The 19353-nt window shown below is 38.9% G+C and overlaps 1 protein-coding gene across 3 annotated transcripts in view; it reads right to left on the bottom strand.

Annotated features, from left to right (window-relative positions):
* Window positions 1-19353, bottom strand: part of KHDRBS3 (KH RNA binding domain containing, signal transduction associated 3) — a 93057-nt gene that overhangs the window by 64012 nt on the left and 9692 nt on the right. For all 3 annotated transcript variants that reach the window (XR_003573414.1, XM_027903092.1, XM_027903093.1), the window contains exon 2: window positions 3053-3171. Coding sequence is in view for 2 of the 3 variants with exons in the window: in XM_027903092.1 (XP_027758893.1) it covers window positions 3053-3171 (119 nt within the window). In the remaining variant the exon portion in view is untranslated. The remainder of the gene's footprint in view (window positions 1-3052; window positions 3172-19353) is intronic.

Raw genomic sequence — 19353 nt, forward strand, 5'->3', positions numbered from 1 at the left:
CATTTACATCAAAGACCATTTCAGGTTTTCAGGAGCACCCCAGTACTTTCTCTAAGTTCCACAGAAGAGAATGACAAAGGTATAGGATGGAAGGGACCTTATGGATCATCCAGCACCAACCTCCTTGCCATGGGCAGGGACACTTTCCACAAGACCAGGGTGCTCAAAACCCCATCCAATCCGGCCTTGAACACTTCCAGGGATGGAACTGCCATAACTTCTCTAAGCAACCTGTGCCAGGTGACTCACTGCTCTCATAACAAAGCATTTCTTCCTGTCTAATCCAAATCTCTCCTCTTTCAAATTAAAGCTGTCCCCACTTGTCCAATAACTGTCAGCTCATGTTGAGCTTTCTTTTAACAAACCACCCAAGCAAACCTCAGGGCTACTCTTGCTCCATTCTCTGCCCAGTCTGTATTTGAGCTTGGCACTGCCCCTACCCATATGGAGGACCTTGCACTTGGCCTTGCTTAACTTCACAAGGTTCTCACAGGCCCACCTCTCAAACCTATCCACATCCCACTCTTCCCTCCAGTGTGCAACTGCTGTCGCAATCCCACTGTCTGTCACCCACAAAGATGTTAAACAGCAGTCGTCCCAGTACCCATCCCCAAGGAACACCACTCATCACTGCTCTCCACTAGGACAGGGAGCTCTGAGTGCGACCATCCAGCCAATTCCTTGTGGACCAAGTGGTCCATCCATCCAGTCCATGCCTCTTCACTTTAGAGACGAGACTGTCATATGGGATGGTGTCAAATGCTTTGCACAAGTCCAGGTAGACAACATCAGTTGCTCTTCCCTTATCCACTAACACTGTAACACCATCCTAGGGGGCCACCAGGATGTAAAGCATAACTTGCCCTCAGTGGAACTGTGTTGGCTGTCACCAATCAGACACGGCCAAATACACAACACATGCCCTCTACACAGAGCTCAGTGGAACCAAGATGACTGGAGCAAACCCATATCTACCCCACAAGTCTTGACTTGATAGCATCTTTAACTTTTGAGACTTCCTCTCCAGATGAAATATGAATAGGATTAGCATTTAGAGAAAAAAATTAGGACACAAAGACTTTGTTCCCCTGTGTAGGGGCATTAAAAACTCATATCGCTCACTGCAGGCTACAGTATGCCAGAATAAGGTTCTTAGTTTGCCATACTGAAGCTATGTAAATTCATACAATGCATCATAATTTATTAGATCTTAAATAAAATGACAAGCCTTGTTCTAGTACATAAGTGACAGCAAATTGCAGTGACTGCTTGTGTTTCAGGGTGGGTGCTTTCCAGAGAGTATTAAGAGTGCCTATCATAATTCTGAATTGATACTCACCTCTCAGCCTACTCCTATAAAGTGAAGAATTTTAGTTCCTTTTGACTATACAGAATGTTTAATGAATCATCTTTAACATAAATATCCATTTTTATGTTAAAAAATGGAATTTTTAAGAAAAGTTGAGGCCCTTTATATTGGGGTAAAAACATTCTTAAATATAAGATACCTAGGGTTTTATTCATTTTGGCAGAAGGGTGATTTGTGTAAGTAGAGATACCAGTATTCTGCTTTTTGTGGAGTAAGTCCCAGTGGAGACACAGGAACTCATATGGCATGTCTACTCTGCACAGCAGTTGTCCTGTGCTCCTCCAGATCCTTGTGGTCTAAACTGACATACAGGATTACAAAGCTGTCTGGATATCAGTTCAGGTTTCTTGCCATGACACTAGCAGGCTTTATTCCAGCTCAGACAGTCAAAGACTGTCTCTACGGGCCAGAACTACTGATCACACAGCAGAGAATATCTAACCACTCAAAAGATGGCAAGGGCTTTCCTACCAGGAAGGGGCTATCCTGAATGATTTCAGTGTTTAGTGTCAACTTTTTTTACAGGACTACAGAAGCAGAAGTATGTTTCAGAAGGCAGTGTTTCCCTTTCTAAACAGCCATTTTGCCCCTTTTCTCCTTGAGCTCAAGTATCTACATCTCAACATTTATGACAAAAATGTCCTGTTTACAAACACTGACCACATAAGTGAGCTGTTCCTATCTTTCACCTTCCCATCTCTATGTTCCTGTTTGTATATAGCTCTACCTATTCAGAGATAACTTAAATCAGAGTTCCAAAGAGGTGCCCACATGATCTGCACTCTTGCACTCACTACAGCAGTATTTCATGAATCTTTCAACAGCAGCAAAGCAATCCCTGCAAGTTACTCAGCATAGGCCTATGAGAAAAAAAAAACAAACCCTGATACTGTGGGGGAAAAAAAACAATTAAAAAAGATCCTCTTAAACATGTGGAAGATGCAATGAAGGAATTTTTCTTCCATGAGCAGAAAGTCTTGAAACTCCTAATAGGAAGAAAAAAGCAATTTCAAACAAATGAAAAAATGCTAATCTGATTGTCATAACATTAACCTTGGAATTTTAAATGGGACCAAAATAATAAAGTTCCACAGCCTACTGCATGTTGAATAAATGCTTCCAGGCAGCATTATTTTAGTGCAGGACAATACTTGGCAGTAAAAAAGTGTTAAGAATTCATGGTGGTCAAAGATATTAACAAAGCAGTCCCTACCCCTCCAGAGCAGACTGCATAATTTATTAGCAGAGCTATAACTCATTCATGACTAACCATGGCTGAAACTTAAGAAGATGAGAAGAAAATTTACACAATTACTACTTAATGGTGCATTTTAAGCTGCACTTCTAGCTACAATAAAGAAGTTTCGAAGCCTGGCATCACAGTCAACTCCAATATTCCTTTTCCTTTTGATACTCTGAGGAGAAAAATCATGCTATCCCAAAAATATGATTCATTTATTTGCTCTCAACATCCTAGTTTGCGTAACCAGCACCACTCTCCTTCACATTTATTCCAACAAGAACCATTTCTACCTTAGAGCCCCCATAAAAAAAGATTGCAGAACACCAAGGTTAGTGATTGTTAATAGTTTTAAATGTAACAGTTAAAAAAACACAGATGAGATACTAGTGAAATATCTTTTACAAGCAGTTAAATTTATCAAGTATGAAAAGTGGGCTTACCTTAGGGAATTGTTTTACTGGAATCAGAACTTTTTGTCCCAGCTTCATATTCTTATTGATGACTACATCAATATACTTTTCCTCTTCCTTTCCTTCCCCTTTTTGGAATTTTTCAATTTCTGTTAAAAAAAAAAAGTTATTTTAGTCAGTTTAATACAACAATCTAAAAGTTGAAAATCTTCAGTATAAATAAATTACAAAGCTAATACTGTATGGCATAATACATATGGCATATTGTGTAATTAATACATATAATTGGCTATACAAGGTCAATAGGGTAAAACACGTTTTGCCTTTTCAGGCTTTTTTTTATATCCATGTTTATATATCAGCACCTTGAATAGCATTGCAAACATGGTGCTAGCTTTTAACTTAACACTTGGGCTATATTTTTTCTTACAATTCAAGCTGTAAAAACCATTCTCAGATACCTCTGTGCATGTTTAAATTCCAAAACATACAATGTAATTTAATACTCAACAATTTTATTCCTCTTCTATAAACAAAGTATGCAGTTTTAATGATGGCTGTCTACAGGGCACTTAGGAGCAAATGTCAAGTTAATCTTTCAGAATTTCAGGAATGTAATTGAATTGTGTAGATCATACTCAAAAATCTGAGATTAGTGTTATACCAACAATAACATTATTAGGAATGGGATTTAGAAGTTCAAACGAGGCTGCATGACTCTGTTCATTCCGGACACATTCCAGACTCAAGACTGACTCTTGATTATAATTCTCTCCAAATATTGACTCTCCAGCATGCTAATGAAAAATTGCAGGTTTCATTTCATTAGCAAGGAATCACGAGGAGCACACAAGGAGACTGAAAGTGAAGCACTGCTTGAGGTATTTGCTGAGTTGGGTCCAGCACGCTGGGGGTTGCAAAGTTAAATATGTTAACACATCCCAAACTCCAATCAATCTCACAAGTGCCATAAAATTTCTTCCACTGGAATCTAGCAGTTGTCCTCCACATTCATTTTGATATATCTTGTTTATTTTTCACAACAAGAAGCACCCTTCTAATCTACTTGACCAGCAGAATTTAAGGACGTTTATCAAGACCTTGAAGCTGCTTTAGTGAAATGTGATCTTATACCAAGGGAGACAGTAACAAAAACTTGAATGCAAAGAAACTGATTAAAAATATAGGAGAAAGCATCCTTTTGTATACTTTAAAAGAAGTACACTTCTAATTTGAAGTTACATCCACTGAAGAACGGAATAAACCAACATTTCTTACTACGGAAGAAATCTGTGCATCATTAGGTTTACTTAATAAAACCAATCCTTTCCCATTTACTACTACAGAAATGAAGATGCCAACATTTTTTCCCAATAAAAAAATCCAGTCTTCCATGCAAGTTTCCACCTCACTAACACAGAGCAGGAAATAAATACAATTTATCCAAGTTAGTGCTCAGTGACTTAAGAACTAAGGAAGTCAAATTAGCCTCAGACTATCTGAAGGCTTTTTGAAGGAAAAGCCTTCCCCAGCTATACTTTCAAATCTTCTTGTCAAGTCCCTAGGAATTTTTGATTATAAGGATTCCAGCAATGTAAATATGCTGGAGGAGCCCTGTCAAAGGAGCCTTGCTCCAGAATGTCCCTTGTTTCAGTATGTTCAGAAAAAAACCCTCCAACACCCTTCCCCCACAGGCTAACAACAATAAATGAAGGACCTTTTAACAGCCAAAACCAGCCAAAAATGGAATTCACATGTTCTTTCGAGATGTCACTTTATATACTAGAGAATTATAGGCAATTAAGCAGATGTAAAATTACATCTGTTAAATTTGCAACTCATTTCCAGGTGAAATTAAGACTAAAATTTTATAGGGTTCCCTGATGTTCCCACTCAGAGAGCAGGTGACTTTTGTTGTTTAGAACTCAAAGCTTCCAAGTATTACATTCAGATGTAAAACCACAGTACTATCACAGCCTTCAAATAGTAATAAACTACATCAACACCCCTCTTTCCTGATACAACAAGGGTAGCAGTGATAAAGCTCTTCGATTTCTCTTGGAAAACAAGACTAGATACTTAAGAGGTTATGTTTTACAAGTAAAAACACAACACTATTTTTTAAGGCTGCTGGTGGTTTACACAATTAGTATAAAAGCTCCAAGCTGACCAAAGAAAGCTGTTCCTTTAGCAATATTTTACACCAAGAGATGCCAAATAATAAAACAATAATAAAGCTGCATCCCTTTGTTATGATTGAGGCAAATGAAGTTACAAAAGTCTTGATGACTTCATTTGAATTCTGATATTAGGACTAGAATTTGTTCAAAAGCAGAAAAGCACAGCTGAACTCAATTTAATATTAAAAATTCAATTAATGCACTGTGCTGTATTTTTTTGTGACAGATCAGCACACCAAAACCTCCTGGTAGTTCAGCTGATGCTAGGCTGATACAAGACTTTTACAGGTTTGCAGTCATTATAACAACTGTTACAGTGAAGGACTTTTTCCTGAAGAATCTAAACCTACAAAATAAAAAGTACCTTTAGCATTAAAGCCTACCTTGTTTCTATGAACTGGTAAAGCTAAAAATTTGTTTTCTCTTGGTGAGTCATATGATGATGTCCCCAAATGCACAGCATGGCATACACTGCAATCCCCCTGCCCACCCGGGACTGAAAATCACAAGGACCTTCTTAGAAATTGCCAAGAAATATTACACCTAGAAGCGAGTCATTTCAGGAACATCAAGACATCTCAAATGAAATCAAGGTTAAAATGTATTTCAAGAGTTCAGTACAGAGTTTTATCTCAGTAACATTCTTCAGCCGAACCAGGTGCATAAATTCCTTGAGAACAATATACTTCTACTTGTATTTCTAAAATATTTTAGCTTATGTAAGTTATTTGAATTCAGTATTTGAAGGACTGGATTGCAACAACATGAATAATGCTAAATACACTCATACTTCGTTGCTGTTTTGATTTAGTTAATAAAAATTTAAGGTCATAAGTGACCCTTCTTGCTCTGGTAAACACTGAGCTTTGAAGTAGCTGAAGTAAATATGAAAAGAAATCCATTCATTAGTCCGAAATCCTATCCCAAATATCTACACACTTTTTACTGACCATTTTAAGAAAAAACACTTCTCAATTCTTTTACTTGCACTGTTTAAGTAACTTTCCATTTGCTGGAACACATAAGAGGCTGCAAATCAACTCTCAGTAAAATGGATCACAATTTTCCCCACTGGTTTTCAAATGACTTTTCTAACAACAGCCACATCCCATTGCCATGGCTATACGAATTCTCATTTATTTGCACTCGAATCTTAGATGAACATGAAATATAGTTAACCATTAGAATTTTACTCATATCTGCATAGGTCATGGCATATCATTCACATACCTCAAGCTTTAGATAATTAGGGAAAAATCATGCCAGATCACACAGGAAATCCCATCAGATTTTCAAGGTCAAATGGATAGGAAGATTTGCCTTTCTTTAATCCTTAGATTACATTCTGTACTGCTTAGCTATATGAAGCAATGACATTTCCTAGATCACAAACAGTAAATAAACATGTGATTAAAGTTTCCCATAATGCTAGAGATTAAAATCCCATATTCTCAGACCAAGGATGCAGCTAATGCAACAGGAATTTAACTGGATGCAGTAATAACTGCATGGATTTTTTTCTTTACATTTAATCACAGCAGAGATCTAAGCAATGATTAGTCCTCAGTTAATTCACCAAATAACATTGCTAGATACATCAGATAATGACAAAGTAGAATTGTTTCACATTAATCTTCAGTTAGAATTAATCTTCCTGGGGCAGAACTACGAGCCAGGATTCCAGCTCCCTCTGCTAAGCCAATATAAATACTTCTGTTTAACACAGAGCAAAGTGATGCTCTGTTTGTCTGTAGTAAATCAATATAACAAATATATGATCAAATATCAAAGTTAAAAGAAATGTCTATTGAATTTGTCCTTAAGACAATATTTCCTTAACACAAGATCTGGAGAAACAGAAACCAGGTAAGTTTGCCTGCAAACCCTTAAGAAACTTTCTACTATTTTTCCTTAGATTCAGAAGCCTTATCAACCACCCCATTAAATCCAAATAATTTCATACTAATTTTTTCCTACTTCAGATGGAAGAAGGAACAAGTGAAAAATCCAAGGCTCATTCTAGGACATCCAAGTGATCATGGCTTCCAAGAACAGGGTGTTGATGGAACTGCAGTGCAATTGCACTAGAAGTAGTTTCCACATGCCTTTTGAGAGTGGGAATATTTTAAGAATCACATTATCCTTTAAAAACACTCCTAAATAAAGTGGGTTTGAGAATTACTAACATTATACAATAGTAGCAATATATTTTGCTCTATTTGGGTCATTTTATTACCTTGTATCTATGAAAGGGAAACAAAAATTTAGACAAGTCAACCAAGCATGTTATACAACTATTGAAGCATGACCAAATAGCAATAGTATTTCTCATTAAATTCTCAAGACTTCACAATTGACTTAGACAAACCACACCACCCTCAATTCAGAAAGCTCTTAAGTCAAACTGAAGGCTGTAGAAGTATCTTTATATACTTTCCCTATCCTTTTAGTTCTTGAAAAGTCACTTCTATTGACCATTGCTGGAGATACAACTCTGAGTGAGACGGCCGTCTCTACTGACAGCATGATTCCTTATGGTTTCACATTAGAAAAAAAAAATCAAAATGACGTTACTACAAAAACCAGTGATTTATTTATTAGTTAGCATTTTATGAAGACTCCCTTTAGGGAACACACAAGCTCTGGTAAGAGACAAGCCACCACAGAGAAAGGCGGAGGCCACGTCAGCCACAGCAGAATTTCAGAACAAGAAACAGTTTATTCTTAACGGAGGAAAAGCTGACAATTCCAGCCCAGTTTTCCCAAATTTCCTACAATCTTTCCAGTCCAGAGTACCAGTAAGCACTTCTGAAACAAGACTTTGAAATAAAAGTACTACTTTTATACCATGGCTTAAACTCCCCAGCGTTCTATATGGTTTATTTTAAAATTTCCACTGTGGCAAACCCCATACTTTATTTCAGAAGGCACATGTAAAAATAAAAATCACAATCTGAATTTCCACAATGAAGCCAAGTCATAGGAAGTCTGCTGTGCTGGATGCTGACTTAAGGTCAAAAGTCCTTCTAAGACTTCTGGTAAATCCAAAGTGCAGTAACACAGGGTGGTGAACCCAACTATAGCTCTAATTTTGACAATATCAATGAGAGCTTAATCTCATTATTGTCATAGTAAACCAGTCTTGACTGTGCTTCTGATTATGCATCTGTCACACTGAACTCCTTTACTCCCTGTCCCACTAGGGGATGATTAAAAGTCTTCAAACAAACACCTCTCCAAAAAACATTTTTTGTCTTTGGAGCTGAAAACATGCACGGCATGAACTTGAACTAGAATCAGCACACTAAGGCTTTAATACATTTCAAAAGGCTGGCTGAAAAAAACCCACAGATTTCCTTACAACAGCCTCTAAGAGACCTGCTACTCACTCTCCCTGACCTCTAGATCATCATGAAGCTGGACAACCCTCCCGATTTTTGCACTAAACAGAAGAGACAAGCTTAGCCTCCTGCTTTTGAGCATCTTAAAACACATCTAGCATAGTCTAGTTTGCTTCAAAGCAGTCTCTGTGTAGATATTCCCACAGATGCAGAATTCCCCAATTTCAACTGTATGCACCATCCCAATCCTCCAGAAAAACACACAATTAAGAGCACAAGCTAAACAGTTTCTGATGTAAGTAAATGCTTAGAAAAATATCCCTTTTTCCACCCCCAAGACATTTCCAAAGTAAATACTAATTAGTGTATCTTCATAAAAAAAGGCAAGTTCGAGAACTAAAGTAATCAAGCAAACAGAAATAGCCTCAAAAATTTTAAAATAAGGAAGCTAAATATATGTGAAATGGCAGCACAAAGCCATCCTGAATGAGCTTAAAGGACATAAAAAATGCAATAAAATTTTTAATTTTTAATGCTGCTGCTCTATTATTGCCCCCACACTCATTCCTTTATGAACCTCAGAAAACTTCATATACCCTCCTCTGCCAACATTTTCATGCTTAGAAAAAGTCTTTTTAAAAATCAAAAATTTTGCATCTATAATAGGTCCTAATTCTGAACTGGCATAGAAACTAATACATTAACAACATGAACTGTGCATAAAAAACATAGGAATTTGTTTCAACTAATGCATATTATTACAATAGTTGAATTCAGAATAACTGTCTTTTGTATGCCACCTTAATTTTGTAAATGCAACTGACAATGAATCTAATTTGAATTTACAATAAAATAAGCGGTTCATGCTAGAATGATGTCTACAGCATTCAAAATACTCAAGTTAATAATAATACCCCTGTTGAAGGACTCAAACCAATCTTTATTTAAATTGCGTTCACAGGTATTTTAGGTTCTATTTTACAGTCTAAGTACTACTGTCTGCACTGATCTGAAAATATATTTCAGTCACTAATATGACAAATATTTTGAATGGGCCTCTTTATTTCAGCAATTCAAAACTAATTGAACACCTATTACCTTCACATAAAAAATGAATCCACTGAAATATGTTTAGACTGATTAATATTAGCAATAAGGTAGAAAGTACCACAGTAGGAACTCGTAAAATCATATGCAAGATATTAATAGATGTTTAATCAGTCCTGCTCAGGAAGAAAACAGGATGCAGATGTAGGCAGTCTCATATAACCCACCCTGCTCCAGTGAAAATTATTTGTCATCCTGAAGATAACTTATAACAAATTCTAAAATCACCTGCATGATTTACCTACTGCCTAAAACTTTCTTTAAACATGAATGTTTTTTAATTAGCGAGGTCAGGAATCCACTAACTACAAAAAGTCAACTCATTTGTTCTGTAACTTAAAAATAAAAAAATCTCAAGTCAATTTAAACACACAGGTAGAAACACAGTACCCAATGTCCTACGTCCTCATCCAGAATAAGTCCAGAACAGGAACATGACTGCCATACTCCTCCTTGCCTCACAACACCTGATCTTACTGCCTAAATACTGGCAAGAAGATTGGCTTTTGTTCTGCTTAGAGCAGGACATTGGACCTTTAGAGGTTTCTTAGAGCCTCTGGCACCTTATGATCCTTCCTGTAGGTAGGAAGTGACATAAAAAGGGCCCTGCCTTGGTTTTACCTACCATATCTACTGCACAAGAGCCTGTAGGAACAGCATTCCCTTCCTGCAAGGACATTTTCATGCTTCCACATGACAGCACAAAAACAGAGGTTGTAGCCAGGTGGGGGTCAGTCTCTTCTCCCAGGAGAAGTGATAGGACAAGAGGAATGGCTCAAGTTGTACCAGAGAAGGTTTAGACTGGATATTAGGAAGAAATTCTTGACTGAAAGCACGGCCAGGCATTGTAACAGTCTGCTCAGCAAAATGACAAACACCATTCCCAGAAGTGTTCAAAAGGCATATGGATGTGGCACCTGGGGACATGGTTTAGTGATGAACATGGCAGTGCTGTTTTAACCTTTGAGATCTTTTCCCATTGCAAAGATTAGAAGTTATTCTACGTAGTAGCTCACAAAACCCCAAACAAAAAACTCTGGAAGCCCTCTGAACTATTTAGAAAGTATGGTAGGACCAAAATGGGGTTAGTGTTAAGTGATCTTTCTGTTTAGAAGATATTTCTTGTGGAGTTTTAAGTGTGAACCTAAACTAGTTCCCTCAAAAAAGCAGCATGTGCCAATGTGACAATAGGCAGTACAGAGATAAAGTTACTTTGGATGCAGATTTCAAATGTCAAGCCATGACTTATTTCAGAGGGGGATCCAACATACAGAACACATACTTGAGGCACAGGGCTTAGGTAAAGTGAAGTTAGTATTTTGCATCAAGAGCCCCTAAAAGCAACTGCTCCATCTCTTTCATTTATATGTATGAACACAGCCAGGTAGCCCTTACACGAGATTTAACTTGTCATTTTGGTGAGTCATCAAGAAGGGTCTATAATCTTTCTTCCTTATTATGTGCAATACACTGCTCAAACTTTCTGTGACTCCTTTGACAACTTTCACAAGAAAAAGCTTAAGTCAGATCTCATTTGAAAAATGGATACAACCTGTAGCTCTTTATATGCAAATATCACATTTTAAACTACTGCCAAGTTGAAACAGTAGCTATAGTACATCCAGTTATTGAACCTTAAAACAGACAGACCTGAGCGCTATTAAAGACCACACTTTAAGCTCTAGGGCACTGGCAAAGACAGTGTAGTCTAAAAATCTGATAACAGACTCAAACAAACCACATTCAATACTGCAAGACAGCTATGCTACCAAAACACATCCTCACCAGGGATTTTCCATCACTACATTTTGTATAATTGATAGTTACACAAATAAGCGTACAGATGTTTACCCAGCCTTTTGCAAGATTTATGCAGCCATCAGCAAGACATAGTGTTACTTTCCTCTACTTCCCTAAAAATCATTTTGAGCAACGAGAGCCTTGCCAGCCCCCTCCATCCCAACTGACAGAAGGCCAAGGTACAGCCTCACACGCTGGCAATCCTTAGTTCAGTAATATGTTATATCCCACTCATAAATTCTAAGACAACACAATTTACATCTTCTCTAAGACACCCTTTACTTGATATCATCATTAAACCAGAGTTTTTGCTAAACATCCACAAATGCTGAGGGAGCTGGCTGATATCATCAACAGGCCACTCTTTTTAAAAGGTCATCATCAGTAACATTGCTGATGACTGAAGCAAAGCAAATATCAGTCCCATCTTTAAGAGCAGGGAGGAGGGTCTTGGGCACAAGAGAATGGTAAAACTTGTCTTGGATCCCTTGGAAGGCAATACAGTAAAAAACCCTGGAAAAGCATTTTGAAGCATAGATGGATGAGATGAGGGTGAGTAGTTTGCACAAATTCATGAGAGGGAAGTCTCTCCTAATCCAACAGAGCAATCCACAACCTGAGCACTCCACAGATGAGACAAAAGCAGCTGATCTCTCCATCCCAAAAACTTTTGATACGATCTCCCACACCATCCTCATGTGAACTGATGGAGCACAGGCTAGAGACATTAATCTACTCTATGGCTCAAAATGCACACATTCTTCCAAAGTTACACACCTCTTTCCACTGCTTCCCAGAACATCACATTGTCTAAAATACATTTTCTGTCCAATAAACACTTGTCATTGTTCACATTTCACACATAGTTAGGGAAAGGAACACAGATGAGGCTACCATAAGTACCTATAAAGCTTCTAAATTCTTATACTGAATTCAGTGAAGCTCAGACTAAGCAGACACTGTTAGGACACGGAAAACTTGTACCCAATGATCCAACCTAACCATTACCAATAAGCATAACCTCAATCTTGCTACAGAATTGATAAAAAAAAATCTACATATTCTGTGACACTGCACTGGTCAAGTGAACTAAAAAAGTGAACGCAGCCACTGCTTTGGAGCCTGGGAAAGATTAACTATTGAAAACAGTATATGCTGGAGTAACCTTTATGTTTATCTGCTGATTCAACCTACTGTTCATAATTTTCTCAGCTTGCTGATTTGAACTCAAGTTTCCTTGTCTTCTAATGTAAATCGCTCAGATTCTCAAGACACACTATCTGCAACTTTGTTTACCAAAGCACAAACTATTGATAAGCAAGTAAGGTGTGCAAAGATAAACTTCTATAGAAAGAACTCAACCACAGATGGATGCCCTGGGACATAATACAGATGGGTTGTATATTAATCCCTAAAAGAAAAAAATCACTAATTTGAAATGTGCTATGACAGAATACTTAAGGAAAAGGTAACAATCCAAATACCCTAAAGCATTTGTGTATTCTGATCCACAGATGTATGAAACAAACCCATGGAGGTTAGTTGGCACACATAAACATAAGGGAACTAATTCCAAAACATCATTCTGGATTACATTAGCACACCCCTAATCCTTTAATTTCAAAGCCAGGTTGGAGGGCTCTGAGCAAACTGGGTGGGTGGGAGGTGTCCCTCCCCAAGGCAGGGGGGTTGGAACTAGATGACCTTTAAGATTCTTCCAACTCAAACAATTTTATTATTCCTTCAGAAGGCCATTAATTCCACTGCCAGCAAATAGAGGGAAAACACTACTTTTGACAAAATTATTGTAGGCACTACTTTCATTATTTGTCACCCATTACAGTCCTTGGCTGCAGTAACACAGCTTGGCAGGACAAACATACAAAGGCAGCTTGTACATCTACTGTCCTATGGGGAAATACTGCTTAAAGAAATTTGTGTGGAAATTTTATATATGACCCCTAACATAAATTGGATGTTGAAAACTTAGCATCCAAGTTAGTTTTTAATTAAAAGAGGAATAACATTATTTACTCAACCCTCCATTCTCAATAGCAGGTGAATCCAAACATATTTTCTGGTATGAAGATATGTACTACACAAAATTAAGCATATTGCTACCCCAGTTAATTTTTTCCAATTATTATTCTATTAAACTTATTCTCAAAATTAGTTGAATCACTCCATGGAATTTTTAAAAAGGATCACATTGCCCTATAAGCATTATAAACCTTGAAAGTCCAGCCTATGGACTCATTCCAGCTGAAAAATCAAAAGACAAAGAACTTCTTTCAACAGTTTCTGCAGGAAAGCAGCCACATCTACTGCAGTAAGCGTGGTCTCTGTAGGACCATGTGCATGTCCATGTGGCACTATCACTGAGGAAAGCAGTCTTCCAACTGTCATGGCATCTGTCAAAGAAAGTTTTTTCTTAAACCAGTATTTCTAGTTCTCACCCAATAAAACATCACTTAGCTTCTAAGAATAAAATTAAACAGACAATGTTTTATACCTGCATAAGTATCTGAAGCAACTACCAACTTATGCTAGTAAGCTTTGGCTGAAACACACGTTATACAGTTGAAATGCAACACAGATTTAGTAGCATTTATAATATGGTTTTACTTGCCACAGGAAACAGCTCTTAGTTCACGTCTTTCTCTAAAGAATGCACCATCATTAAATAAAATTAAGCACTTCCTTCTGAGTAAGTTATATTTCAGGTCAGTAAATTTGTTTATAGAGAAAGCATCTTTCTTAGATAAAAATTTTTAAAAGCCTGAGGTCAAGTTTCTGTCCAAACAAATATGGTTATGGCATAGTTGTAAGAAGCAGGATACCTGCATGTTCTGTGCAACTACTCAGCAGTCAAGATACTGAAAATTCATTTGTCCTACTGTTTTGAAGGCAGTTTAAAATCAAGTGCTTATATAGAAGTGGTAAATGTGATGCCTGATTTTACTGCAACCACCTTATATCACATCGTTAATTACCTCTAGACATTTTATTGGTTTAGTTTTAATCCAGCTAATTTCAAAATCCCAACTTTCACCACATCCCATCTTTTCCCTGTGATGAGTGAGGGTGTGTCTTATGAACTTCCTTAGGGGAGCAATTCCTATATTAAACAGTTTAAATAGCACATTTCAGCATATTTATACACAGAAAATCAACTGCTACAAAATGTCACATGCACAAGGCAACTGACACCTTTAAATGCAGGGGAACAACTCACAGACAGGGAAATTCACCTACATTTACAGTGAGACAGCAAAACCTAAACTACAACTGTAACAGTAGAACTGGAAAGCTGCAGAAGCTGCTACTGAGTAGACACCTGCCCTGCCTGTCACCCACCTGCCTTCATAACCCCATATATTAAAGTTTCTGCTCCTTCATCACTTCCGTCTGCCAAGAAACAATAAGAAAAGTGCCAACGCCAAGTACCTGAGGTGCCATTACTTCTTGGTTCAGTGATGCTCAAATTGCTTCTATATGGAAAAGAAAATTTTGAAGTTCCATTTTCCAAAACTATAGAATGAAGTTAACTTCTAGAAGTGGCAGAGGACAAAGGGGATGTATTTTAAACACAGTCGCTTAAGAAATTCAGGGTCAGGGTGCCCAAAGGATGAAGAACAGCTGAGCAATAATAACCACTTAATGGTGTAGATTGTTCTATCACTCCTTGCTACTGGAAACAAAGCAAAAAGTGCGTTTAGTAAGAACAAGAAACACAAACAGTGGATACCAGTGGACCCATAAAGTCTTCCTAAAGAATGGGTCATGTGTTACTAAATTTTTTTATCTCACTTTCCCTTATCAATTCACTGGTTTTAGAGCAAGTGCAGAAACGACATATGCAGTTGCACACAGAATAAGCACCTAAAAGGCTGGAATGTGCTATTTTGCATGCACAAAAGAAATAAAAGTGCTTAACTGAACTGAAAAATAACTGTCTACTAATAAATCTGAGAAGAATATTTAACCACAGGGAAGATAAGCTATTCCTCGTGCCATCCGGAGAAATATAGGGATATCTTATGGATACCTCTACCAAATTTGACATGTGGGTTTAAAGATTCACAATCTTCAGTGTGCCACAGAGCCACAACATACCAGAAATGCATTTATAGTCTTTGTTGATTATAAATGGAACTACATTCCCAGAATTACTTTTTCTGTAGTATCTCTTTCTAAAGTAACATAAAACTAATTTAACAAGTTACTATTTAAATTAGTTGTAACCATCTTAAAAAATATGAAAACACTAAATTATCAGAAAGAGCTGTGAACGAGGAAAAGCTTTTTTTCATTAAATTCATATAGCTATTACTCTACCCTTGCATTATAACTAGGTACTGGCAGTACCTCTTGACAAGAAGTATGAGATTAACTATGTTGCTGGCCAGAAGCATCTATTATCTTTAATCTATTTTCCTGAAGGGGCCATCTGCTCTTTTTTCTTCTTTTTATGGCTTAAGTTGAAATTGCATTCACTATTCTGTTAGGATTTCAGTGAGGTACATGTAAAAATGTCTCCCATGTCAGGATGGCTGTCCTGAGGATAAAATACTGCAAGGTGAAAAGGGGAAAGAGGTTACTACCAAAAGCTGACTATAATTGATACAGCTCAAACTGCCAATCAGTCATCAATACAATGAAAGATAAACAATGCTAACATTTGTTTTATTACAGTACAGCTTGACATCCATTACTGACAGGATGCACAGCCATGTTTAAGGTACCAAACCCAAATAAAGGAACTGTGTTTGCTTTTTGCATTCCCTGCACTCAGCCCATTTCAGATGACTCTGCAGAAAAGCTTCAAATCTCAGCTTTGATAACAGCAAAGAAACATTCCAAAATGAGGTGCCTCAAAACACCTCATACAAATGCTGACAAGACACACCTACATGATTAGCATCATTCACAGAGATTTGGAAATAAGGAATAGTTACTGCTGAAAAATGTACTCAAATGCAAGCTACAGGTTTTGCACTCTAGCCAGATATTACTCTAATGGAATGACATTAAGTTAACAAAATATTCTGAAAGGACTGTATAGAATTAAACCTACAGCTTTACACTATACTTCATCCACATTATGTCAGGCAAGTGCTCAGCACAACACTTCAGTCTAAAACTATTTTCTACTGGTTAAGACAGCAAATCACATCCATTTTCCACTGTCAGGGCATTAATTTAAAGGATAATTTGCCTAGAATTCTTCATATAACTGATCCTACAGCCAGCTACTTGCCACTTATGTGGTAATGAAACACACATCAGAATTTTTAATTTACCTTATATTGAACTTTGTGAACTATTACTTAGTGTTCCAAACAAGGCCTATTATTTCAGGTCTTCAAGCTGCAAAAGTCCACCAATAAACAAATAATTTAAAAAACCATTATGGCAGCTTCCCTGAACTCTCCATTTAATCAGCTGGTACAGTGATATTCCAAGAGCTTGAAGTTTAAAAGTCTGGGAAAGTTTTAAAAGAAACTTCATTGAACACATATGAAACTGGACTGACAGCAGTCTAACTAGTTCAAGCACACATGAAGAAAACACCACAGGCTGAGGCTATTTCAGTTGCCATCCATAGAATCATAGAAGGGTTTGGGTTGGATGGACCTTAAAGGTCATCTAATTCCAATGCCCCTGCCGTGGGTAGGGACATCTCCCACCAGACCAGGTTGTTTGAAGTATCATCCAACCTGGCCTTGAACATTCCCAGGGACAGAGCATCCTCCCAGTGAAGAATTTCTTCCTAACATCTACTCTAAATCTCTCCTCTTTTAACTCAAAACCATCCTCCTCGTATGACATGGTGTCACCCTTCACATGTAGAGTGGGGAAAAGAAGGAAGGGGAGCACGTTCAAAGTGGTGGCGTTTGTCTTCCCAAACGTGCTGGAGTCCAGCTTTTCCTGGGGATGGCTGAACACCTGCCTGCTCACGGGAAGGAGTGAACAGATTCCGTGTTTTCCTTTGCTTCTGCACGAAGCTTTTGCCTTGCTTATCAAACCCTATCTTAACCCAGAGTCTTCCACCTTTCACCCTCCCGATCCTCTCCCCCCATCCCACCGTGGCGGAACGAGCGAGCGGCTGAGCTGCCGGCTGGGTTGACTCAGGACAGGGACACATCTGCGGCTCCGGGATGCGGGACAGACAGAACACATCCGGCTGCGAGAGCTGATGTGACACCCAAACACCGACGGCACACAGCATCCCCATGCAGCCCCCACGGCCGCGATCCCGGCTCTCCGGAGGGGCTCACCCCCCGCTCCCGGGAGCCCCGATCCCGGCTCTCCGGAGGGGCTCACCCCCGCTCCCGGGAGCCCCGATCCCGGCTCTCCGGAGGGGCTCACCCCCCGCTCCCGGGAGCCCCGATCCCGGCTCTCCGGAGGGGCTCACCCCCGCTCCCGGGAGCCCCGATCCCGGCTCTCCGGGGGTCCAACATCCATCACCGGAGCCCCGCAGGGCCGGGCCGCTGCCGCCCCCTCCCGGCACCGCTCCCGAAGTGACGCCAAAGCCTTTCCAGAAACAGCTCCCCCGCAAAATGGAATATGCATAATGACTTTTCTAATACCTAGGGCCCTACTGATAATACAGAGTTCCGTGATAGAGATGCATCCAAAAACCTTCTCGCGCAATCTACATGGCCAGGATTTATGCATCACTACATAGAAGATGCTCAATCGGTATCCTACTGGAAAACCCACTGTGGAAGGCTTCTGCTCTTTCCGAAGTGCACCCATAATCATAATTCATAATTGCACGAGATCCCCAAAGTCACAGAAGAAACAAGTCTAAAAAACATCTCAGAGGTCATTGACTCCCTGTCATGGATTAATCCCAGATGGCAGCTGAGCCCCACACAGGTGTTCATTTCCCCCCAGGAAGGTGGGGAGAATTCAAAGGGGAAAAGTGAGAAAACTCATGCATGGAGATAAAGACAGTTTAATAGGTAAAGCAAGAGCCGTGCAGGCAAGCAAAGCAAGACAAAGATTTCATTCACCACTTCCCATGGGCAGGCAGGTGTTCAGCCATTCCCAGGAAAGCCAGGCTCCATCACATGTAAAAGGAAGACAAACACCATCACCCTGAACTTCCTCTCTTCTTTCCCCCCCCCCCCACCCCGGCTTTACATGCTCAGTGACAGACACCGTGTGATCTGGAATATCCCCTGGGTCAGTCATCATCAGCTGTCTCAGCTGAGTCCCCTCCCAAACTACTTGTACATCCCCAGCCCCCTCACTGGTGTGATGGGGTGAGGAGCAGCAGTAATGAAAATATCCCTATGTTATCAACCCTGTTTTCATCACAAATCCAAAACACGATCCCATACCAGCTATTAGGAAGAAAATTAATTCCACCCCAGCCAAAACAAGCACATCCCTCACAAGCACTTGAAAGGACTACACTTATTCCCAACATTTGTTTCACATAGTATGAACAGGCTTCTGTGAAGACCCAGGTGCCTGCAGGGAAAAAAGAAAATGTCTAAAGAACAGATAGAGTAAACCTTAAAAACATGATAAATCTTCTGGTGTATGCTTTCATACAGGAGGCCAATAAAAACCTAATCATTTTTCCAGACCATGGATGCATGGTGTAATAAAAAGGTCAAGGGTATATGATAAGTGAAAAGAATCTTTAAGACCAATTTGTGTAACACAAGACAAATTGGGCCACAATAGTCCTTTCCAGTCTTTGAGATCTAGTACTAAGGTGCTGCATTTCACCTTGCAAACCGGACTAGGATATTACCAGGACATCTCTAGACAAGCAGCAAGTGTTAACTAGAGCTAAAGGTATCACTGCAGCCTATCTGCTGCGAAAGACAAAATGAAACAGCTTAACTTCTCCAGACATGAGGCTTTAAATGGAGAAAATTAG

The sequence above is a fragment of the Empidonax traillii genome, unplaced genomic scaffold (genome assembly GCF_003031625.1).
Source record: "Empidonax traillii isolate 1590-97213 ecotype Southwest subspecies unplaced genomic scaffold, ASM303162v1 scaffold932:size235031, whole genome shotgun sequence".
NCBI classification, from domain to species: domain Eukaryota; kingdom Metazoa; phylum Chordata; class Aves; order Passeriformes; family Tyrannidae; genus Empidonax; species Empidonax traillii.